The 22,374-nt window shown below is 39.3% G+C and overlaps 2 protein-coding genes across 3 annotated transcripts; both read right to left on the bottom strand.

Annotated features, from left to right (window-relative positions):
• Positions 1–2,856: 2,856 nt before the first annotated feature.
• LOC128444976 (AT-rich interactive domain-containing protein 3B) lies at positions 2,857–15,503 on the bottom strand. 2 transcript variants are annotated; one of them, XM_053427711.1, is made up of 9 exons: positions 15,046–15,503; positions 13,731–14,318; positions 8,525–8,599; positions 8,354–8,423; positions 6,555–6,738; positions 5,566–5,801; positions 5,064–5,339; positions 4,890–4,979; positions 2,857–4,180 (listed from the first exon to the last, which is right to left on the bottom strand). In XM_053427711.1, exons 1-9 carry the CDS (start codon positions 15,070–15,072, stop codon positions 4,041–4,043), a joined length of 1,686 nt encoding a protein of 561 aa, XP_053283686.1. In that variant the 5' UTR covers positions 15,073–15,503; the 3' UTR covers positions 2,857–4,040. The 2 variants fall into 2 exon arrangements, with proteins under 2 accessions (XP_053283686.1, XP_053283684.1); XM_053427709.1 differs by having other exon boundaries at positions 8,351–8,423; positions 15,046–15,500.
• A 1,618-nt stretch (positions 15,504–17,121) lies between these two features.
• Positions 17,122–20,083, bottom strand: LOC128444321 (cytochrome c oxidase subunit 5A, mitochondrial). The gene is made up of 5 exons (XM_053426718.1): positions 19,924–20,083; positions 18,947–19,063; positions 17,873–17,994; positions 17,642–17,758; positions 17,122–17,541 (listed from the first exon to the last, which is right to left on the bottom strand). Exons 1-4 carry the CDS (start codon positions 19,994–19,996, stop codon positions 17,642–17,644), a joined length of 429 nt encoding a protein of 142 aa, XP_053282693.1. The 5' UTR covers positions 19,997–20,083; the 3' UTR covers positions 17,122–17,541.
• Positions 20,084–22,374: the final 2,291 nt, after the last annotated feature.

The raw sequence follows: 22,374 nt of genomic DNA, 5'->3' as shown, positions 1-22,374 counted from the left end.
AGGTGGGCAGGGAAGTGTGGCTGGGATCTATGGGTTTATAAAGGGGTGAGGTTAGCGGTGGTGTGCTGAGACGGCGCAAGGAAAAATAAGTCTTTGGCTGCTTCTCCCGCTCAGAGGTGGTTCGAGCTTGATTAGAAAACGGCAGAGAGGTGATTTCACCCTCCAAAGGGGCAGGGCTAGTGAATGTGGAGGGAAACTCCAGCAGGTCTCCGTCCTGCTCCTCATACTGCTGCCTGGAATCTGTCGTCGCTGCCGAGTGAGGTGAGCTCTGGGCAAAGGTCACGGGTTCCATAGGGGGTGGCGTCACAGGATCTTTGTCTTTCCCTGAACAAATCTGACTTTTCCTCCAGCACAGGACACATCCCAGGATCAAAGAGAGACAGAAGACGATGAGGCCGACCAAGAGGAGAATTTGTATGTGAACTGCAGACATGAGGGGGAATAATAAGGGCTGTCAGATGGCAGGAGTTTTAAAACTGTCATAATTTAATTTAATGCAGGCACTGGATTACAGCATTACATGCTGCATGACATATTTTGCATTTTCAAGTCTTTCTTAAAACATCAGTCAAAAGTATTTTAATGTTAATTCCTCCTAATAAGACCCCTTCCTTAACCCCCTTTCCAGTAAAAGAGATTAAAGTCATTATCCATCTGTGTAAAAATACAGTTCTTCTAAATAATCCACTCTTTTGCCCCCTGAAATTCTTTGTTGATTTATGAAGGAGAGATTGTAAAAAAAGAGAGCAAATATTCTACTAAAAACTGCAGTAACAAAAATGTTAAACTACTCTTTTAAGTAGACATCTGTGATGTCCCATCAGCTTTGGCTTCACAGAACAAGGACTTTTGAATGTTGTCTTTTGGTCCCTTATCGTTAACAGAGGAATCATCAAGAGAACTCTTCACGGTTGGACTGGACTGGATAGAGGATTCCAGTCACCTCTTTTAATTAATTTACAGGAATATGAGTCGATATAAGAATTAAAAAAACATGATCCTTTAAGACCGTACCTTCCAGTTGTTTGGTGAAGAGGACCTGCACCAGGAGCCAGAAGAAGAGTACGACCATGATGCCCTCGATCATCCCCTTACAGCAGAAGAGCAGCACAGACTGCCACAGAGGCTGACCAGGGTACTCTTCATCGTGGTAAGGCATGGTGCAAACAGTGGGCTGGAGGCTTTCCTAGAGAATTATCCTCAGAGGCGGAGAGGTCCCAGTAAAGACGATCATTTGCTTGACTGATGAAAACACATGTAGGCTTTCAGTGTTGGAGATATCTCCACACGAATCTTTGCTTCATTGTTGAGTGCAAAAGTAAAAAAGGCAAAAAACAACATACCTATAAAATATCCTGAATATTTAGAATATCAAGTTTCAACAACACCTGCACGTTACATGATGTCCGAACAATTTAAAAAAAATATATCTGTCATTCATAGCATTTATTCCTAAAGTCTCGATCAAGTCTTTCAGCCTCTTTAAAATCTGACAGTCCTCCTGATGTCCTAATTTCTCCATGCAGTTCATCCCTGTCTTCGTCCCACCACAGTGATCCCCTCATCTGCAGAGTGACTTGACTGGTATTATTCCTCCCTGGGGGGTGGGGACTGTGGGCGGAGACATCCATCTCATAATACCTCTCAATTGTGCTGTGTAGCATCTTTCTTTCACACTGCTCCAGATACCAATCCAGCAGTGTCACTATAGAATAACTACCCCGGCAGTAAATCCTGCAACTCCTCCCCTCAGCTCTTATCTCCATTAGTGCAGCCTCCTCCTCTCATAGGTCTGCTGCACATCCGAGTTCAGGAGTTAAATCTCAAAACACTCTTTTCTGCACTTCATGTTCCAAATACACCATGTGGTGCTATTCATTTTAGACCTGTGAGAGGTGAAATGTACATTTGGTTTGACATCAACATTTTTATTTTTAGCTCCAGGCTCAAAAGATTTCAAAAATAATAAACAACTGGAAAATGCATTTCTATTTATGTGAATGTATTACCCCTCTGAACTACAGAGGAGGAAATGCTACCCCCACCTGGTCACTCAACCAAGTACAGCATTTAATTTAATAGTCTTTTCAGTGGAGCAATTTCATAGAAAGTCTTTATATTCCATTTAATGAATTTTATATAAATGGAAATATTATAAAATAAATAATAATCCTTACAATTTCAATAGGGCCTCCCTGTCTGTCAGTGCCTGTCAGTGCTCGGGCCCTTGTAAATGGAAATATTTAGTAAAGTATGCAAGTAAATATGTGAGAGTACTTATTTGCATTTAACCATTTGAATTTCATTACCTCTCCTAAGGCGGTTTTCACCAGTCTGTTTTTTTCACGTTTGTTTGTTAGTTTGCAGGATGACGTAAAAACTACGTTACGAATTTCCCTCAAAAGGTTGTGTAATGATGGAACATGGGCCAAGAAAGAGCCCATTTAACTTTGAGGTAGTTATTTTTTTAAACACTTTCGTCAACATTGCCAGATAAGACTAAAAACATTCCATGAATTCATCAGGGAATGCTCACAGAATCTTGATGGAAAAAAAACTGGCTTATTAAGTGAACTGATATCAATGAGTATGTGCATCAATGCAACCAAAGTAGAGATGCACATTTATATTGGACAATATACATAGGATTTGATCATGGAAGTCATTTCTTGGATTCGGATCAGTAAATGTGACAAAATAATCTCAGATCAAACACAGATGAAGTCTGAGGACGCAGGTGAAAGAACAAACCCAGAAATGAATTAATCACACTTGCTCTAATATGCTTTTACTAACGTATTAGAGATCCATTCAAACTGAAACACATTGTAATATCTAAAATGACAACAGGACACATTTTGTCAACAGCACACAAGATTTATTTATTCCTCATGGCCACATGTCCAGGAAATATGTTAATCACATAACATTAACTTTGATTTTTTTGCCAAGTTCACAGTGACATTTGTTTGCAGTGATATGTCTACTTGATTGTCCACATGCAGTCTATTTCAGCAGATGGCTAAACCAACACATGCTGCAATAACTATTGCATATTTCTCTAGAAGAGTGAGGTAGCACTGTTTCAGTGTTCACTTGTCAAAAGCTTGAGGTCATTAATGATACATTCTTTACGTTTATACAAATACAACACAGCAATATATTATGAGATGGAACAGTGACGAGTCCAGAGGACATTCCTGAGTCCAGAACAAACTCCCAGAAATTACAATCATGGGAAGTCAAATGAGGTAAATGTTTTATCACTTCTTTTCTAACACAGGCCTACATCTCGCTGCAGGAACCTTGTCCCCCAAAATTTGCCTTTGATTCAAAACTGATAAATGTTTGCACTTTTTAAGGCCAGGCCAAATGATTAAATAAAAAAAAAATACATTACAAAAAAAATCCAACCAACCATCAACCAATTTCTTTTAAATTGCATTTGATTCTTAAGTAAATACTACAGCTGACAACAAACTACACGCTTCCACTGAAATTAAACCAAATGTTTGCCAACAGTAAAATAAAAAACAAAAATGGCTTCAGTGAAAACCTTTGATAATCATTAAACCTATGGTACTGAGATAGAGCTTTTTGGTCTTCACTAGCTGCACTTTGGCAACCACACTGATCTACTGAGGACTAAGGACAGAGGGCAGCTACAGACCTGTTTGATGATTAGCCACAAACGTAGCTGACATCAAAAGAAGAAAACCTGTTGGAATCGGTTCTCATTGTGCACTTTTCTGCTCTAAAGACACTTCTAAACAAACCATGTAAAGCCCTTTACACATGAGTGTCGGTACATTTGAAAAAGAAGCTTCTGCCAGGCACTAAGGTAAACTGTGATTCAATTCTACATTACAGTCAGTCTGGTCAAACACCAGTGTCCGATTGATGAGCACATTACGCTGTCAGAGTAATGGAAAAACTATGGTGGAATGTGTTGCGGCTGATTTCCCTACAAAGTTCACAGAGTTGTCTGACAAGAGAGGTACACTTGGTTTAGTTTTCACAGATCTTAAAGCCAGTAAACCTTAATTTGGTCCCTTAGAGGAGGTGGATGATGAAGACGAGGGACTGTGTGAGGAGGAGAGGGCACTGAAACCACTGGTTCCTGCCAGAGTCACAGCCTGCGACGCCACGGCAGCAGCAGATTTCTGGGCAAACAGCTTTCCTACAATCAATTGATCAGAGGAAGGATTAGTATTCAAAAGAGTAGTGTTGAAAACATGGCGTGTGTGTGTTCAGCCTGTTGTATTTGCAGTCATTACGATATTCTATGTAAAGTTCAGTGTAGACTTTAACTTCCTTCTCTTTATATTAACTGCTTTATGTAAAGAGGAATTCATGAAAATAATGAAAATTATAATGCTACGTAAAACAAAGAAACAAATGGTTACAAACAACAGAGACACAAGACAGTAAACTGCAGTCGTAAAGCTAATTTAAACCACAATGTGTTGCCTTTTTTTTTTTTTACAGTATTTGCTTGTATTAAATAAATAAGATTTAAATGTGAGAAAATGAGCTTCATAGGTGATGGTTGGCAGCTATTTTCTTTCTTTTTTTTTTTTTAAATAAAAGAGCCAGACTAATTTCCCTGTTTCCAATATATATGCTGAGTTAAGCTAATCATTCAGCTACATAGGCTACTTTAGGCATAGATACTAAACTAATGCCAATTTTCCAACCAAATTTTTTGTAAGAAAGAAAATATGAAACAAAGAAATATGTATTAGTAAATTATACAATTAAAATGTCAAATTTGGACAAATTAAAAGATTATTTCAGTAGAAATAAATCCCCTAAACATTTCCTCACTACTTTTGGAATTTATAAAAAAACAAAACTGTTTCCATTCAAAACGGAAAGACGTCACATACCTGAGTAAATAGTTCCATTGACCTCCACGGACATACTGATACTGGCTGCTCCATTAGTGGAGATACTCAGAGACAAGTCCTGTTTGCTCTCTGTGGAAGAACAACAATAACTCAAATTAATTGACTCTTCATGTTTAATAATTAAAATGTGTCTGTAATGTTCGGTGAACCCACCATGTCCATTGTTAAGCTTGAGGTTCATTGGGTTGAAGTGAGAGGCCATGGCCAGGAGGTTCTGTTGGAGCGCCTGCTGCATGAGGCGCTGCTGCTCCTCCGCCAGGCGCATCATCTTCTTCTCTGGAGCATCGGCTGCGGCAGCGGCAGCAGCTCCTCGCTCCAGCCGCTCTCTGAGGTGTTCCAATGTGGCAGCTTGTGCCAGCTGCTGCTGCTGCTGCCCCAGGGATAGAGCCATGGGCAGCCGGGTGGGTATAAGAGGGGTATGGCTCTCATCTGATTGGGGGAAAAAGTGAAAATCATTTAAAATTGATAGTATTTATATAATAAATCATTTTAAATCATAAGATGATGAATGAAAAATTGAACTGTATTTATATTGAAACAAATCTCAATTTCATTCTCAATGTGTGGCGGAGATCTAAACTGTTAAACATAAACGCAGATAATTTATGTAGCAATGGTTTTCTTAGAGACAATAATTACTTTGATAATGTCATACCTGGGTTCCTCTTTAGATTGGGACTAGCGGATGAGTTCAGGTTGTTGTGTAGAGTCGTGGGAGAGGAGAGGAGGGAGTGAGAAGCAGCGCTCGGGGAGGGAGAGTAGCGGTACAGGCTGTTAGTGTAACTGGGACGTCGGCCTTCTCTGCGGTTACTGTCGATGGCGGCCTGCAGCTCACCGGGAGAACTCAGTCGCTTCTTCTCACACTCAAACGGGTACAAGTACTTCATATACCTGCAATGAAAGCATTTGAACATTTAATGGATCCTTGTAAAACTGATTTAGAAACATGCTGCGCTTAATGATATGTGCCTGCATTAATTACAGGCATATGGTTTGGATTTATCCTATAGTTTCATCCAGCATGAAGGGTAAGGGTAACATTTTCAATCACATGCTGTTGATATGCTCACATTGAATGATATCAATTCCAAACTAATTCAAAAGAATAAGGAACTCCTGTGGGTGTCATTTGAATTAATTAATGAATTTGTATAAACGGTTTATGGTCCTTGGTTAGTGTTTCCAACGTATCCATCGATTAAATAATAATAATGGATTATTTTGTGTATGACATAGCTAACAGCAAATCATACTGTAATTACTGAGACAAATTCATTTCTCTCTTGTAAACTATTAAAATACAATAATATTGAAGGCATAAAAAAATAAATAATCAGATTAATTAATTGGTGTAAAGATACACCTTGTGCTGCTAGGCTCATTAAGTTTGCAACATGTTCTAGATAAAGCAAATAAGACGGCTGGATAATTAAATGTACTTAAGTTGATAGAGTCTGTCATTAATTTTCAATTATTGTCAATATTCTTTAGTTGAAAACGTCAGGCCAAAGGTAATAAAGCAATTATTTAAAAAATATATATATAAACTTTATAGAGCTCCTTTTGCTCCTCTGGCTTTATGAAGATTTAACAAATGGCTTCAGTGTCATGAGGGTTTGTGTTAATAATCTGAGAGACACTCACTGGGTGCGGAGGGTGAACGCAGCGCTGGTGATTGACGTGGGGAGGTTGAGACCCTTGGTGATTTCTCTCCAGATCTTCTTGTTGATAACCTCCACCAGGCCTCCCTTCTCGGTCACGAGCTTGTAAAGCCTGTACAGGTCCAGAATTTGCTTTGCCATGATGGGGATGCGGTTCACAGGAGTTCCTGAATAGACGGGAGGATACACACAATGAAAAAATGGCGATACTTTTTTATTTTCCACTTTTTGTCGAAGCAGGAGGAAGAAGGGGTCAGTCTCATCTAAGTACCCGAGGTTAACGTTAAGCAATATGGCTTAGCATGTATAATCTATGTAGGCAGACTAGTCTAATGAAGCCTATTTCAGAGGGATGGGGGGTTGGGATAATTCCACAACAGCAGCCTTGTTGCTGCATTGATTGCAGTGCAGGAGGCGGAGTTATTTCAGAGCCAGCCGTGTCTGCCAATCACCACGGTGACAGGCAACCTTTCAAATCCTGATTTGGAGAAAAGCCAATTAATGAAGTAGGCTAAAAAGCAGGAGCAGGGTTAAGATTACTTTGTGCTTAAGAGGAACACATGCCACAGACATGAGGAAAGGAACTTGGTTTTAGCTTTGCTCAGATCACACGTAAACAATTTCCAGTCAAACAATAGTCCTATGGATGCAGCAAACTTATCAATACTAAACAACCTTATGAGTAAAGCTGTCAAGAGAGTACATTGTTTAAAGGGGCTTTATATTTCTCTTATTATGCCTCAGTTAAATATGGTTTGTTTTGGAAAATTTGACATTATTGCATTTTTATCAAATTCAGAGATCAGTAACTTTGCAATTCCTAGAAACATCTCAGGAAGAAGACCAGCCAGATTATCAAAGACGCCTTTCACCTCAGCTATAAAAAAAATTGCCTGCTGCCGTCTGGCTGACGGTACCGCATATTGTTTTTTTCTTCAGGTGTATATATATATATATATATAAATATATATATATATTACATTTTCTATTAAAAAAATTTTATATTCTATTTTATATAATTTTTTGCTTGTAATACTCTGAGCATTGCTAGAAGAGAGCCTGTGACCTTAGCAGTTCATTTCCAGTGACTGCTTAATGTTATTGTTCTGCATTTTATAATAAACTCTTGAAACTTGAAATTTGTAATGTGGATCTAAATGGCCTTAAAATTTAGGATTTTATTTTATTCGAAATAATTTCACCAAAAGTACCTAAATAATACACAGTATAAATAAACACATTTCAGAGCAAGCTCCAGTTTTAATTAAATCATATGATATTGAAACATTTACATTTTTGTAGTGTAGGGATTCACGTTGTAAGAATTATTATTTCTAATCCTATTTAAGCTACTCAATTTTCTTGGATATTTAAAACCATGGGTTGAAACTAGTTATGAATAATTTCTAAAATAAGGTACTAATTTCAGTTACGCTATGCTGGATTTACAACATGGAAAAATAATATACTGATGCATTTTCAACATACATTTGGGTTTTCCCATAAATGTCACTTTATTCAAAATAAAAATAATCCAATTAACCCTTAAGGCATCTTTATCCAGCTTGTCCAAATATGAGTAAACTTTGACAAGTGGTCAATGACGGGGGTTTATATTGTGGTATGACGCAGAGTTTACATGCAGTTTACCTTGAACAGCAGAAAATACAAATCCACAAAGACATGAACAATTTTTTTTAGAAAGAAACAAAGCTAAAAGCTTCAGGGTCCACAAAGAAAAACTAAATAAAAATGTATGAAAGCATGAATTGGTCTTACCACGTTTCTGCATAAAGACAAAGAGGTCATCCAGAAACTCCTTCCGTTGTGGGTCACTATCCAGTTCATAAAGCTGAAAATTAATTTAAAAAGCATCAGCAACAAGCTAACCAACTATTCCTCTGATTATTTCAGGCTTTTTCTTATTTACAATCATCTGCTGAATCTACTCACTTTGGCAAAGTCCCTGGATGGTTCTCCTCTCAGTTTCCCTCCATCATTCTCCTCAGCCCAGATAGCACTTCCTCTCTGTAAGAGCAAACCAGGGAAAAACATCAGTTGGCAGTTTGTCCCCCAGATTGTCTCGCGGCTGGTTGGTTATTTTCAAATGGCCTCGACCAAAATGAATGTGCATAGAGTAATGAGCTGTACAGGATGGAACTTTATACCCCGACCACCAGACATGCAGAGACATGGGAGTATTAAAGAGATTAATAAATCAAATAAAAACACTGGGATGTTGTATCCTCCAATTTAATATTTGTTTAATTTCCCCCACAAAGTCTTGAATTCCTGCATCCAGCACTCAAACCACTATCAGAGTGTCCAAGCATAAAAGGCGGGGCTCAGTAAAATGGAGATTAATAAACAGCATTCAGAGAATAATGAAAGGCCCCATGCTCATTAGGTAGTTTAATGTGACATGTTATTCCGCCCTCAACCACCCCCCTTAAAATGACAGTTAAAGGTTAAAAATGTGAGTGGAGGGCAGTGTGTGTGCAACTGTGCGGAAAAACATGCTGAGGAGTTATTGTTCTTCAATGCAAGAGCTGCACGATGATGCAAGTCTGAAAATCAAATATGATGGGAAGAAAACAGTCTGTCATTACAATTACACTAAGTTGTTGATGTGTTTTTCTAGTATCCCTCCTATTGGTGCTGCAAACTGACAAGACAATTTATTTATTTTACTACTAGTGAGGATCTTGTTGCAGCCCCGTGACATCTTTGTTTTCTTTTTGGAAATCTATTACTGGCTTGTTTTCTGTGGGCATGTGAAGGACATTGCTTACATGTCGTTCAGCTCCTGCTCGTGTTTAATGTCAAAACAAAGCATGTGTATTCTAGACAACAAATCATGTTTTAGTTTGTCAAAGGATCAAATGCTTCATATATTTTGCTTTGTGGTTAATCAAAATAATAGACTGTTTTTGTCTTTACTTGCTGTCCCCTAGCAATGACTTCACCTAATTGTTTTTTTTAAATCTACATTTTCTTCTTAAAGCTAATTCACTATGTATTTGGCCCAGCAGACTGATCCCATCTGGTGCTGTTAACTATAAACTTAGAGCTGTTAAATATACAGGGACCTATTAACTGTTAACTTCCAGTCCAGCTGTAACTCTCCTTGTGTTTATAGTATAAACACAATCTAACCGGCACATGCTGACACACAATCAACAGCTGCAGGACGGTGTAAAGTGGTTCCCAACCTTTGTCAGATGTGACCCTGCAAAGTCCTACCAGCGTTTTGAGGGACAAAGTTTAAACTGGATTGAATTTAAAACTAAAGCAGCATTGTAACCATTTATCCAATAGCTTGCGTTACCTATTTACTCATACCTTTTATTCACTACTGTTTTTCTAATATCTTAACCTTAAGCAAAACAACAGTTTAAACTATTTGCAACATTTAAACAATGTATGACTCAAGTATAGCCAGCAACAAAACCATTAAGCTTCTCAACTTTGCTCTATTTCAACATTCAATTACTTTTAGCATTAACAACTACTTATCCAATATGTTTAGCGAATTATTTCAACCAATACTTTTTGCTAACTTTCTTAAAATGTAGCTTCATAACTTTGATATGTTTCAACCATTTTTCATTTACCTAATCATTTACTAAGTATTTGAATTGTTTATCCAATGTATTTGGCTAACTATCGTTTCTTTTTATATCTACTCAAATAGGTTTAACTAATGATTTGAACGACCCAATACTTTTATCTAAATGTCTAACCATCTAACTTCACAACTTTAATAACTATTAATCATTTACTTTTATCTAGCAATTTCAAATATTTACCCAGTAGGCAAATATTTTAGCATTTATCCACTTGTAGCTCAGCATTTTAAAGACTTAATTACTTTAACCTTTAGCATTTAACCTTAGCTGTCATATTTTCTTTTTGCTTTTCAAACAGTTAAACCTGTCCGCTCAGTTGTTAACAACCTTAAAATACAAAACAAGTATTACAGCTAAACATCAGAGCTATTTCTTTTATTATTAGAAATACTCAAAGATACGTCCATGTACCCCTGACTACTACAGAAGCTGGGGTATAAGTGTGTCTTATTCAGGCCCCGCTGTTCCACCAGACACATGTTTAACAACAGTCCCCTTCTCACAGCGGGAAACGCTGCACCGTAATTCTGCCTCACTTTGTATAAAAGGTACAAACACGTAATCGGGGGACATTGCTGATCTGCCTTTATTGGCGACAGCAGAGGTATAGTCTCTAGTCGCAGGGCGGAATAAAGGGGTGAGGTAGCATGGTGGGGAAAACGCTGACACTGCTGTGTTACACATCGCACCTCTGACTCTATCTAAAATCACACATGGGGCAGTAACATGCTGGCTTTGTTTGATTCAGTGTAAATACACATAGAGAGGGCTAACAGCTTTTTTTCTGGGAAATGATCTTCTGCTCCTCTGTTTTTTAAGTGAACTGAACTGGTCAAACAGTATGTATCCACTTTACACACAAATCTCTGTCTGAGGTGGCAGAGCTGTTGACACATGTAATAGCGCCAACTTACGATTTGTAATAAAAGGACTCCCACAGCAGAGAGCCTATTGATGTGAGGGAAGATAAACATGCCAGTCTTTTCACCATCAAATGGAAATAAAACCCTTCCCCCCTTATTGATGAGCAAGTGAGACCTACTGTGGATCTATTAACAAAGAGCTTTCAGTTAATTGCTCACAGAGCTTTCACACATCCAACCCTGGGAATCCTGATAGTATTCAGTATGTAGGTCAGGAAAAGGTTTCTTTTGTTTCGTTAAAAAAGACCTTTTTTATTATTATTAGGCTTAAGGTGATATTATGTATTTAAATGACAAATTATCAAGATAATGTGGGTTTCCACATAAAAGCAGATGTGTAAAATCTGTCCGTTTAACTAGACAAGATTAATAAAAAAGAATTCACACTGTGTTGGAAAAGCCGATTAAAATGCTTGATGCATTAACAGTAACTGGAAACTTCCTCCTTTAATGAGCTTCATTAAACCCGTGTGACTGTTCCAGCAGAGCGACAGTGAAAACTTATCCCTCACCAAATTTCAATGCAACAGCAGGGGGACCAAATGTTTAATCCAAATCAAATTATTGAGCCTTTAGTCACCCGAACAAGTCAAGATCATTTATCTGGCCCCTCGCTGAGCCGGGGGCTTAGTCGGCCAGTGGACATTGGGCCCTTTGTCCCCGCCCATGCTACATTTAAGGGCTTTTACAGTCAGACCGCACACAAGGAGTGAACAATGGCTGTCCAGCTTGTACAGCAGGACCATGACTAACTACAGAGGTCTGATTGGCAAGTGTAAAAGTGAAAATAAAAAAAAGGACGGAAACGAGAGAGACAAGTAAAGTCACATAACTCTAAACCAGGCACTCATTAACTTGCAAAGAATGACACGTAAGACTAGTTGTAATAAAGTGAACTTATTTCCATGGATTTTAACATAACAAGTTTGTCGTAAAACACAAAGGGAATCCAGCTGTAAAATTCAACCTTAAAAATACACATATTTGTTTCTTTTATCTGCTAAAAGTCCGTAGATTTGACTATGGCTTGTTAGGCTCAATGTTCCCTGGTTAGTGATGATAAACAGGCCCTGGCTACTTTTACATCTAACTGTTATATAATGGTTAACAGGATTGAGAGAAATTCCTAAAAGATAATCTGGCTACATATGAAGGTGCTCGTTAATCTGTTCTTTATACATCACCTGCTATTTCTTCACATGATGAATAAGAGTTAATGAAACATTTGACATGTTGATGCAGATTTGTAAAAACAGGCCTAAACACAGAGGTATTAAATTTAGGCCTCAAATCCTCACATCTCATCGTTGTGTTCCCTCATGGTTCTGTGTGCTGCACTGAAGGCAAAGGAAACACATTCTCAATGCACTTGTATATAATGTATTGATTACTTGTGGCCGAATTAACTTGCCATTTAGTGTTGCCAAGCAACGGCTAAATTATGCAAAGCTATCCTCTGAGCTACGTCAGCTGTGAATTTTCTGGCCTTGTTGAGGTTTTAAATGACTATTGACCAGCATCTGTGACCACGGCTCTTAAATTTATAAAAAATGACCCGTAGTTTCAAACAATGTTTAAAACCAACAATCAGAGAATAGAGGGAGAAAAGACACAACAAACATAATCCTAAAATATCTCTAAATAACAAACAACTTAAAACAAACTCTTAGTAACAGAAAGCTGAAGCTCATTCTGCTCCACTGAAACCACTGTAAGTAAACGTTATGGGCAGTTGCCTGCTGGTATGCTGTGAGGCACTGACGCAGCCGACCCTCTGCCCACAGGCCTCATTAATCATAATGCATTGTATTGAAGTGGGGCCTTTTCAAGGGAAACACACACACAGGAACCAATCAGATCAGCCCCCATAAAAGGAGAAAAGGAATCCACGAGGAGACCCTCCGTTTCCTGTAAGTAGTTAAACATCTGCTGGAAAACATGCTCGTAAATACTGGCTCCAGGATCTCATGTTTAATGCAGGTTATTTTTACATGTTTAAAGGAGACGTGGCCGATATTACGAGGGGGGGGAAATCCTCCACAATATCCCCAAAATTCCTCACACCACAGTTAACCCCCAAAGCAAACCATGACCATAAAAACCGGCTTGAGGCCATTTCATTAATCCTCTGCTCCGTCTCTGTCTGTCCTGAGCCAGCTTCTCTGAACAGCTAACATTGGACCGGAGCCAGGACCAATTAGCTCTGGCTGAGGCGAGAACGCGTTTTTGAAAGTGTGAGACACGAGTTGTAGTATGGCAGAAGCAGAGACCTCTGGCCGGCCGGTAATTGGCCTCAACACTATCAAGCTTGGGCACATTGCCAAAGGGGTAACCTGGCTTTCTCACTTCTGAGAAAACAGCCGGTAGAGTGGTCAGCCTGACTCAGCAGGAAGACGGCAACAATTAATAAGATGAGGCGGAGCATACACAAACTGAAGATCAGAGTCACATATGTACATCTTCACACTGGAACACTTTGAATGAGGCTGTGGCTGCTTAAAAATTGAAATATAGTGTGTAGAGTGTACTCATATGAGGCTATGGACTGGATGGACCTGTGATTTATGAAAAGACGTCACAATATACTCTTTGATTTTGGTAACTTACTTGTTTCATTGGCTCGTCGTAGCCCCATTCAGTGAAGCCATTGGGCGAAGTGAAGGCGTGTGGACCTGCAGGAGACTGCAGCTCCTTCTCCTCACGCTCTTGTTTTACTACTGGAGGTGAAGATTCGGACATCTGCGTCACAGCAGCGGATTGAGATGTGGAATAAGAAGAGAAGGGGAATCCAGGAACCTGCTGTAGTCTGGGCTTCTTCGCCTGTCCAGGAGGCCCATTCTCCTCATCCTCTTCATCTTCCTCCTCCTCATCATTATTCCCAGCCATCTCCTGCTCCTCCTCATCCGTGTCTTCATCTTCCTCATCTCGATGCATTCTGCTGAGGTGGCTGTGCAAAGCTGCTTGCTGAGCATCTTGGTAAGTCTGTGTGTCCGTTTTGCTGAACAACACAGAGGCTCTGGCCGCTGAGGCGTGCTGAGCGAAGAGCAGCTGAGCTTGAAGATGCTTCTCTTGCAGGTTCATCTCCCGTTTGGCTTCTTGCTGCCTCTGCAGATGTTCCATCACTGCCTCCAGCTTCACCCCAGCAGGACTGGACTGAGGAAACCCGGCTGAACTGCCCTCCTCGGATAAGCTTGACTATGGGCAATAAAATGAAGACAAATCACTATAGGAGAATTTTGATTGCGAAAATGTTGTTCACAGCTTGTTAAAGTGTTTTTTTGTTCGTTTTTTGCTTCCATATGCTGCAGGAAAAGATCCACAGTTACTGGATACTGCAAACTGCATTCAACAAGTACAAAAAGGCCAAAGCAGGAACTAAACTTTTACCAAACCTTTATTTAAAATGTAAGATTAGTCTGGTTGTTTTGAATACATGTATATAGTTCAGTTAAAGTGAAACTTTTCTAAAGAGAGGCAGTATTTTCCTCAGAAAGCACATTAATGAATGGATTGAACTAAGCTTGAAGCCTTTAGACAATCATCAACAGAAAATGTATTGATTTAGTCGAGAAGAAATCGGGATACAAATGTTTCTCATTAAGATTCCATGAGGCCTCATTTTAGGGAAATCTACTTAAATATAAATAAGACTAAAAGGGCAAAAGAAAAAGCCTCCTGATATAAATCGATTCGTCGATTATTTTTTTTATTTTTTTGAATGGTAATAAACTTAATCCAAAGTACAGATAAATGCGAATATTAAGCCCCAAGTAAAAGCGATAATACCCTAAACAAAAACTGCAGAGCAAACTCCAGCGTGAAAGTAACCCTGCTCTGGATGATGACTACATTAATCGCCATTTGCTTTGTTACTGTAACAAACACGAGCGGGAGCGTTTACCCAGCAGCCATCGACACTCACCATTTGCGCCTTGGAGTAATCCATCATCGCCAACAGGTCTGATCTAGTGTTTCCTTCTGTCGTCCGGCGCAAACAAATCGCATCTCATGACCAGTTTCCTTCACGTAACTCGACAGATAAAAAGCAGATAGTTGCGCTGAGCTGTGATTTAAACGCCCCTGTGGTGTGGACGTGGAGGCCCGTGTGCTCGGAGCTGGGGCTGGAGGAGGGGTGATACTGCTGTGCGCCGCTTCACCTCCCTGGTCACTGTGCATGGAAACTCAAACATCTCTGATTGTCTCTGACGGAGTGCCATACACCCCCCAACATGCATGAATGAAAGGCCCGCCCCGTGCGTAAAAGCGCAGTAGGGTTTTTCTTCGCCTACATATCTGCGGGGCTGATCCGCCCACTCCTCAAAGAAATCCCACCCTAAAAGAGCTGTAAACCACTGCTCTTATTACCCTGTTCGTGTGTGTGTGTGTGTAGGTGTGTGCGTGTGTGTGCGTGTGTGGGTGTTGTTGAGGTAACACGACCTCTGCTAAAAATACAACAACTCTTTTTTCCTTTTGCCTGGAGCTGCTTCTCTTCATTCACTCTGCAAACAGATCTGACCTCCATGTCAACAGGCTGCTACTCTTTGCTTTTCACAACCCACACATGTGCACGGAAATTCCTTCTGGCTGTAAAGTCCACTTTTCAAATGTTAAATGCTAGCGAAGTAGCCATTCAAGAACTTTAACGGATACAAATTAAGAGTCTACATTTTGCGACGCCATTATTAAAATCGGAAACTGTGCGATCAACGAATAAATTAGAGATTGACATGATCAGAAATGAAAGTTCACACTTGTCCAGACAATATGTAAATGTTAAACGGCCTCTTCGTATGACTTAGGTCATATGTTTTATTTGTTCTAATATTGTCATTTAATTCCCCAGAGGAACCATATAAACTCAAGGTATCACCATATAAATGGGTCAGCCACTTTCCAGGAGCCACGTCACAGTTATATAATAAGTTTAATAAGACTGAGAATATCGGTATATTTCTAATTTTTGGGTTGGCTAATATACCAACTTCCTGGCAAAATCCTGGTACCTTAAGGAATATGCGCTTCTATTCTGAGCTGTAAACGTAACGGGGCTTAGTGGGAGTCTGTGATTATCCTTCCTTCCACCTTCTATTTAAGGCTCAAGTATGTTGACTTGATCTGATAGATTTTTACAAAAAGCCGTATTTCATTATGATATATATAAAGGAGCTTCAGACAACAAACATGGCACCCAGTAGAATGCAAACTTCCACTAAAGCCCAATGGTCCCCTTCATTTTAATCAATTCAAGATCCATGAAATATTCCCACCAGCGGAAATGTTGAGAAGTTCTTCGTTGACCCACATCGCATCCTTCCACCAAGTTTCATGGGACTCCATCAACAGACTGAGGTGAAAAGATAACATTCTGGGCGGAGCCACTTAGAGAGGAAGTACAATTCATTCTCACAGTCTGGTAGAAAAAAGGATCAGTCACGGCTTTTAAAGGGGCCATTGCAAGGATATAAAGCCTAGACTGTGCTTGACTTTAAACTTCAACTTTCTAACAAAGAATAATAAAATGCTTTTCACAACATTCTTGTTGGTATTTGGGTCTCCAAAATAATATTGAATTAAACTTTTTTTTTTCTTAGCATGACAGAGTGGTGACTTTTTAAAATAAACAAGTAAATAGAGAATTGACTTACAGTTATAGTGAATATATAGGGAATATCTAAAACATATGTGCTATGTGTACATATCAATTATTGATAGAAATAGTTTGAATCCTCATTGTGTGGAATTGGTTATATGGAGTGCAATCATCTCTCAACAGAAGACACTAGAACCTTTTAAAGCTCCATAAATAATGTAACAAGGGTCATCAGCACTCTAGTCACCTCCAGTCCTTTTAAAGACATACTGCTAAGCTACTCCCAATTAAACATGAACTGTAAGAATTGCTTTCTGTTTAAGTCTTTGAAAATAGTTTTAGAAATCAATTTTACAAATAAGTTATGTCTGCAATTGTCCAGTTGTGCTTATAATGACATAACGCCAATTTCCATTTGAACAAGTTTATTTCATCAGCATGTAAATTTCTCCCTGAAATGAAAACAGCTTCCATCTAAACCGCATACAGTAGAATGATGTTTACATTCATGTGAAAATGCTGCTCCCTGGAGGCAAAGTGGGACCCTCGAGTGGCGAGACCCACTCAGACAACATGCAGTGTAAAGTGACGCTCTGCTCCCAATTAAAGCAACATGTAAACAAGCGATGCTCACCATGTCCTAGTACTATTTCAGAATTTTCCAAAATACTTATAACACTCAATAAAGATACAATTTCCTTTATTAGGTTCATCAATATTTTACAAGCAAAAGAACTTAATAAAGGCCAAATTAAATATCACACGTATTATATGAGGCAAACATTTAAGTACAAGGGTTCCGTCTTCCGGACCTCCACCGTCGGATATCTGAAAAAAATTAAATAAACAGATATTTATGTTAAGTGCAACCTTACATGGAAGATGGAGAGAGAGAGAGAGAGAAAAAGAAATTCTGAGAATTGAATACCTAGTTAAGTTTGTCAATGCCGAGCTCTTCAGGTGTGGAGACACCAAGCTCATCTAATGTTGGCTTCAGCTCTTGGATCAGGTATGGGTAGATCTCTTTATGAGGTCCGGCTTTGTGCTGAAGAAATAAATCAATGGTAAATCATATTAACCATTAACTGAAATGACTGCAAAGTTGTTGGTCGGGCAAGTTTCCTGTAATTATTTATCAGCTCTGAAGCTTTCCTCTTACCTTCACAGCTTCCAAAATTCGGACAGCGCTGGCCAAGTCGTCTAACCTCCGACAGGCTCTCAGTGCTGCCTCAAGAATCTTTGGCTCAGGTACCAGGTCATAACCGATCAATGTGTTCATACCTGAGGGGGGAAATGACACTATTGAATTGGAGAACAGAGGTAGGAGTCACATTTACATAGTGGAACACTTTATGAAGGTTCTGACATAAAGTAATTTATTTTTGTGTATCTGTATATTATTCCTTTTTTTCATATTTTAACTTTCTATTTGTTAAGCACTTTGCTACATAAACAGTTTTCTATTATTAATAATAAAAGGTTGATGATAGTCTTCATCAATCTAATGTGAAAAAATCCTATGTATGAAATGATCAATAATAAGCAATTTCCACTATAAAGTTTTTTTCCTGTGTTGTTCAAGCCAGGGCATCCTGACCGGAAGATCTTCAAAGCTCAGTGGAAAATTTTATGATTTGTCAAGGTCGACTGAGGAGACAGGTCAGGTGACACGTACACTATCGTGCCGGTGTGCACAGGGAAACTTTCCTTAAAAGTATGAGCTACTCAGATAATTGGGTATCATCCTAACAACTACTTTAGCTGTAATATCATGGAAGAAGACCAATGAGATCATTATGTGTGCAATTGTTGACCAATCAGTGATACTACATCCCAAGTGTCAAAGAAGAGATGTTTGATTCTGTCGACCCTTCACATGCCAGATTTGTACTTTATTATTTCTACTTTATGAAGAATATAAAATTGAGTGTTTTAGTTTCCTGACCTACTAGAAGGGAATGTTTGATAGCATTTTAGTTTGAGTACAGATACCAAACATGCAACTTGGTATCTGTACTCAAACTTAGGAAATGTTAGTAATCAATTAACGCCTGTTTGAAAGGTCTAAACACAACAGTTTGACTAACAATAAGTACCGTTTTATTCTAATAACTTAGCTTGGAACACATTCTTCTTCTTTTGCAATGAGTCTATTAAATCATTCTTAATTAATAATAATTTTCAGGGATTGCATCTTTAGATTTTCAGGGTCACTACAGTTGCATTAACGTACCTTTCCTCAGCTCCCATGCATCGATGTCTGGCTTGCTGAAATAGGTGACCCAGCGGGCATCAAACTCCTCATCTGTCTCCTGCTTCCCATGTGAGTAACACCTCGACGCCAAGGGAGCTGCAGAATGAAACAATAAAAGCTACAGTTAATGACAGCACTAAAATAAAGCTGCGCCCTCTGGTCTTAGGTGGTGCAGGAGGGCAAACTGTGCCTTGAAGGGTATCTACAGTGAGCGAGGAGGTAAAGGACAAATGCAGTGTGGAAGCTAATGTGGCTGTCCTGATATGACCTTACATGCCAGGCTGAAAACCCACTGAAGAAACACTCTCTGTACTATGGTTCTGATCATATATTCTAATCAATGTGGGAATCGATTACTAAGTCAACATTGATTGGAAATATCCAATATGTGTGTATATATATATATATATATATGCCTCATTCAACTTCTTCATTTCCTAAAGCTTTAGTAGCATCACTGCAGTCGAATCTATAATACTTATATGAATATGTTTCCTGTTTGTTACTGTATACCGCAAAGCACAGGTTAATATCGATGATAATATCTCAGAGACTAACTAGTCGGCTGAACGCGACCACATAACTTAACCTTACTAACCTGGCTAGCATGTTAGCAACTAGCATCGGAAAGCACAACTACAGGGCCCGAGTGTGAGCTCTCTAAACGGGTCATTGCAAGGACATGGAGCCGGCCGAGCTCCCGCCCGGGCTGATTTCAGATCAGCCAACAGCCAAACTGTGTATGTTGTCTTGTGACACCACAACACACGTGAAGTGAGACAAACATGAACACAGTGATGATGAGGTTTATAGTTTTAGCTGACCGGTACACCGGGTTGAGTTAGCCCTAGCATGCTAGCCTCGTTTGAATTTCCGCTAGAGCTTCCTAGAAATATCGAGTAGTCTGTTGAATAACGAAACAACATTAGTACGTGGTGAACACGCTGAGACGGTACCTTGGCATCCGGGCCCCGCACGGGCTAAACTCCGGACACCGGAGACAGAGAGTCGGACGGCAGCTCTGAACATGTTGCGGCTCTGCCAGCTAAACAATCTGTGACGGTTGGCAGGAGGAAGCTAACACCAGCTAGCCTAGCCCGGCACGTACGCTCTCCCCTGCTGCGCATGCGCGAACACAGCCCCATTGATATTTTCTCCTGTTAATTTGACCCCCTGCTTCTTACTTTGACATTGTTCAGAGGTTAGAGGAAATACAACGTAATATTTTATTCATGAATTGATGTAATATTAATGCGGTAAACTGATTTCTTTAGAGGATAAGACAGTATGGTGAATATCCCTTGCATGTTTGATGTGAAGTTGCAAACCACCAGCAGATATTCAGGGATCACCAGCAGAGGTTTAAGACGAATCATCAGTTGTTTACCTCAGTGTCAGTATGTGTTTCTGCCTTTAAATCACATGACACCCTCTGCTGAGGCAGTCCCACCAGGGGCTGAGCAGACCTGGGTGTGTGCCCCTGACATCTTGGGGCCCAGTTGGGTTCTCTCCCCCTAACCCAGAGTCACTGCAGTTTCCCTGGAGTTTCAGTTCAGTCAGACAACTCGCGTTCAAACGTTTATTGCAGCAGTAGAACAGGTTTAGTGTTTGGCGTCTAGACTCCAACTAAGTTTCTCCCCCATGTGATTACACAGGAATGATGGGAGTGAGCAAATACCCCCCCTTCAGAGCCTACAGGTGAATGCTGGGGGGGGTGGAGGGGCTGAAGCAACTGGCAGCGATACTGCAGCAGCAGTGCGAGCAAATGGGATGATAGGGAATTTCTCTCTGCTTAAATAGACCACCTGATAAGGTGTGTGTGTATTATAGATGTTTGTGGAAAGTGAGGTATGTCACATGATGTATGTCACATGATGTATGTCACATGATTGGAGCTGCGCAGCGCGAGTTGCCTGATCCAGCTCGCAGGCGGCGCTCCATTTATGGTCTGGTGCAGGGCTTGTCCACGGTTACATAGATCTTTGAGCCACCTGATGGTGGATGTTGCAATAAAACACTTGCAGCCAATCTCCACTGGGGGGGGCTATTGCTTTCAGGCCACGTTGCCCTGCCTCAGATGCCATCTCCGCGCGCTGCAGCCTCTTCCTCTAATTTGCTTTATCAACAGTATCATAAGAAGATCAAATCAGTGTTTGGTGTGACCAAGTCAAAATAACAACAGTTCTGTCAGGTTCATTTGTACAACAGTTTTAAACATAATTGGCAAAGTTTGTCTTTTTCTTTTTTTTAACTTTTTTTTAACTGTATTACATTATTTCTAATAATTGCCAGCCACTCAACACATTCATATAATGATATGAATCTCAACAGCGCTACAAACTGCAATCGCCAAAACAAACACGTAGTCAATTCAACAGCTAAATATAAGGTGTCCCCTATGGATAAGGGGGTCATACGTTCATCTCACAGACAAGTTCAGTCAGTTCATAGGATGTATTTTAAATATTTCTGTATTTATATACAGCATTGTGCTATAGGGGGGGCATTAAAACTCCAAGCACAACTTATCTGCTAGAAATCATAACATAAAAACAACTTTCCTCACCTTTGACCCCATTAAACACAGTAGTTGCTGAAGCAACATCAGATTTTTTATAGAGGTTAGAAGAATATAAACTACAGTGTGTCAGTTATCAGCCTTGTGGTGTGGAATACTAATTTCCCACTGTGCTGCCTGTCAGTGTAACTGACGGAGGACTAATAATAATAATAATAATAATAATAATTTAAGTGACCTTGATCCAATATCAACTAACCACTAACAGTTTTAGGTGCAGGTGCATTAAAACCATAGATTTGTTTTGAACTTCATTTGTGCTGAAAGGTATTTGTTCCAATAAAAGATCCATCTATACTTACCAACACATAACTTAAGCTGGGGTGTATTTCCACAACTAATTTATTTATTTCAGTGATGACAAATTCATCAGTCAAGATATAACCAAAACATTCTTGTCTTGTCATTCATTATTATGTTCATGAATTCCCTTTAAAAGTAGAAAATATGATAAAGATGTTTATTTTTACAACTTTCACTTACTGCGTGTACTATTATGGTGCTCATATGGCATCAGAATATGACCATACACTCATTGCTGCTAATAATAATTACAAAGTTGGTATTGCAACAGAATTTAAATCTCAACATGCATGTAAAAATCACTTAGAATATCATGGTGTTTTAAAATTCTCAGTAAAGCTGCATTCTGATACAATACTGTGGATTATTTTCAGTTACATATCCATTCTCAAAACTCTTATACAATTACAGTGTGTGTGTGTGTGTTTATATATATATAAAAAATAAAGACAATGGATAAAGAAAAGAAGAAAAAGTAAAGCAACGTTAATGTAATATCAGTCAACAATATATAATTATATAGATG

The sequence above is a fragment of the Pleuronectes platessa genome, chromosome 7 (assembly GCF_947347685.1).
Source record: "Pleuronectes platessa chromosome 7, fPlePla1.1, whole genome shotgun sequence".
Lineage (NCBI taxonomy): Eukaryota > Metazoa > Chordata > Actinopteri > Pleuronectiformes > Pleuronectidae > Pleuronectes > Pleuronectes platessa.
This window is presented reverse-complemented; position numbering and strand designations above follow the sequence as displayed.

Excerpts from the sequence above, each read along its gene's own strand:
- LOC128444976 (XM_053427709.1), bottom strand. The coding sequence starts at position 15,072 with ATGATGGATTACTCCAAGGCGCAAATG. Across the intron at positions 5,340-5,565 it reads CAATCTAAAGAGGAACCCAG|ATGAGAGCCATACCCCTCTT; the intron begins GTATGACATTAT and ends TCCCCCAATCAG. Across the intron at positions 4,980-5,063 it reads CAAGCTTAACAATGGACATG|AGAGCAAACAGGACTTGTCT; the intron begins GTGGGTTCACCG and ends GTTCTTCCACAG.
- LOC128444321 (XM_053426718.1), bottom strand. The coding sequence starts at position 19,996 with ATGTTCAGAGCTGCCGTCCGACTCTCTGTCTCCGGTGTCCGGAGTTTA. Across the intron at positions 17,995-18,946 it reads TGCATGGGAGCTGAGGAAAG|GTATGAACACATTGATCGGT; the intron begins GTACGTTAATGC and ends TTCCCCCCTCAG. Across the intron at positions 17,759-17,872 it reads GAATTTTGGAAGCTGTGAAG|CACAAAGCCGGACCTCATAA; the intron begins GTAAGAGGAAAG and ends TTATTTCTTCAG.